At 53.0% G+C, this 438-nt stretch overlaps 1 protein-coding gene across 3 annotated transcripts in view; it reads left to right on the top strand.

The window, feature by feature from the left end:
* The window catches only part of LOC102486769 (protein FAM122A-like), a 60,893-nt gene that overhangs the window by 2,895 nt on the left and 57,560 nt on the right, over nt 1-438 (top strand). For all 3 annotated transcript variants that reach the window (XM_006171436.2, XM_006171439.1, XM_006171440.2), the window contains exon 3: nt 276-324. In XM_006171436.2, the coding sequence (XP_006171498.1) occupies nt 288-324 (37 nt within the window). In that variant the 5' untranslated portion in view covers nt 276-287. The remainder of the gene's footprint in view (nt 1-275; nt 325-438) is intronic.

Here is a 438-nt window from a genome sequence, read left to right on the forward strand (position 1 = left end):
ATCTTGGGCATGCACGCACACGTGCCCGGCGTGAGTTTTAAGCCAACGGGTCGGGGACACGAACCACGGTCAACTACGTGGGAGTCCAGCGGCATAGCCATTACACTAACTGCTGGTCCCTCAGAGTTTAGTTTTTAAAAAAATTGCAAAGGTTTAGTGTGTCTGCTGTAACTGAATGGGAAAATTCGTCATGGGAGGTCACAAGCTTACTGGTCTGGGGGTCTTAAGGCGCCCACATGCCTTGCTCCACCCAACCCTTTCTTTCCTAAATAAAGGTTAAGTAAACCATGCCAGGATTAGCATCGGACCAGAAGAACAACCAAGGTGAGTTCTGCACTAGTAACCAAGGAAAGGGAACGAGGCGCGAGGGAGAGGGTTGGCCCCTGGATCGTGCTCGCACCCATGCCAGGCTGGCGAAGGCGCCCGAAATGACGCCCA

This window comes from Tupaia chinensis, unplaced genomic scaffold, assembly GCF_000334495.1.
Source record: "Tupaia chinensis unplaced genomic scaffold, TupChi_1.0 Scaffold149560_1, whole genome shotgun sequence".
Taxonomy (NCBI): Eukaryota; Metazoa; Chordata; class Mammalia; order Scandentia; family Tupaiidae; genus Tupaia; species Tupaia belangeri.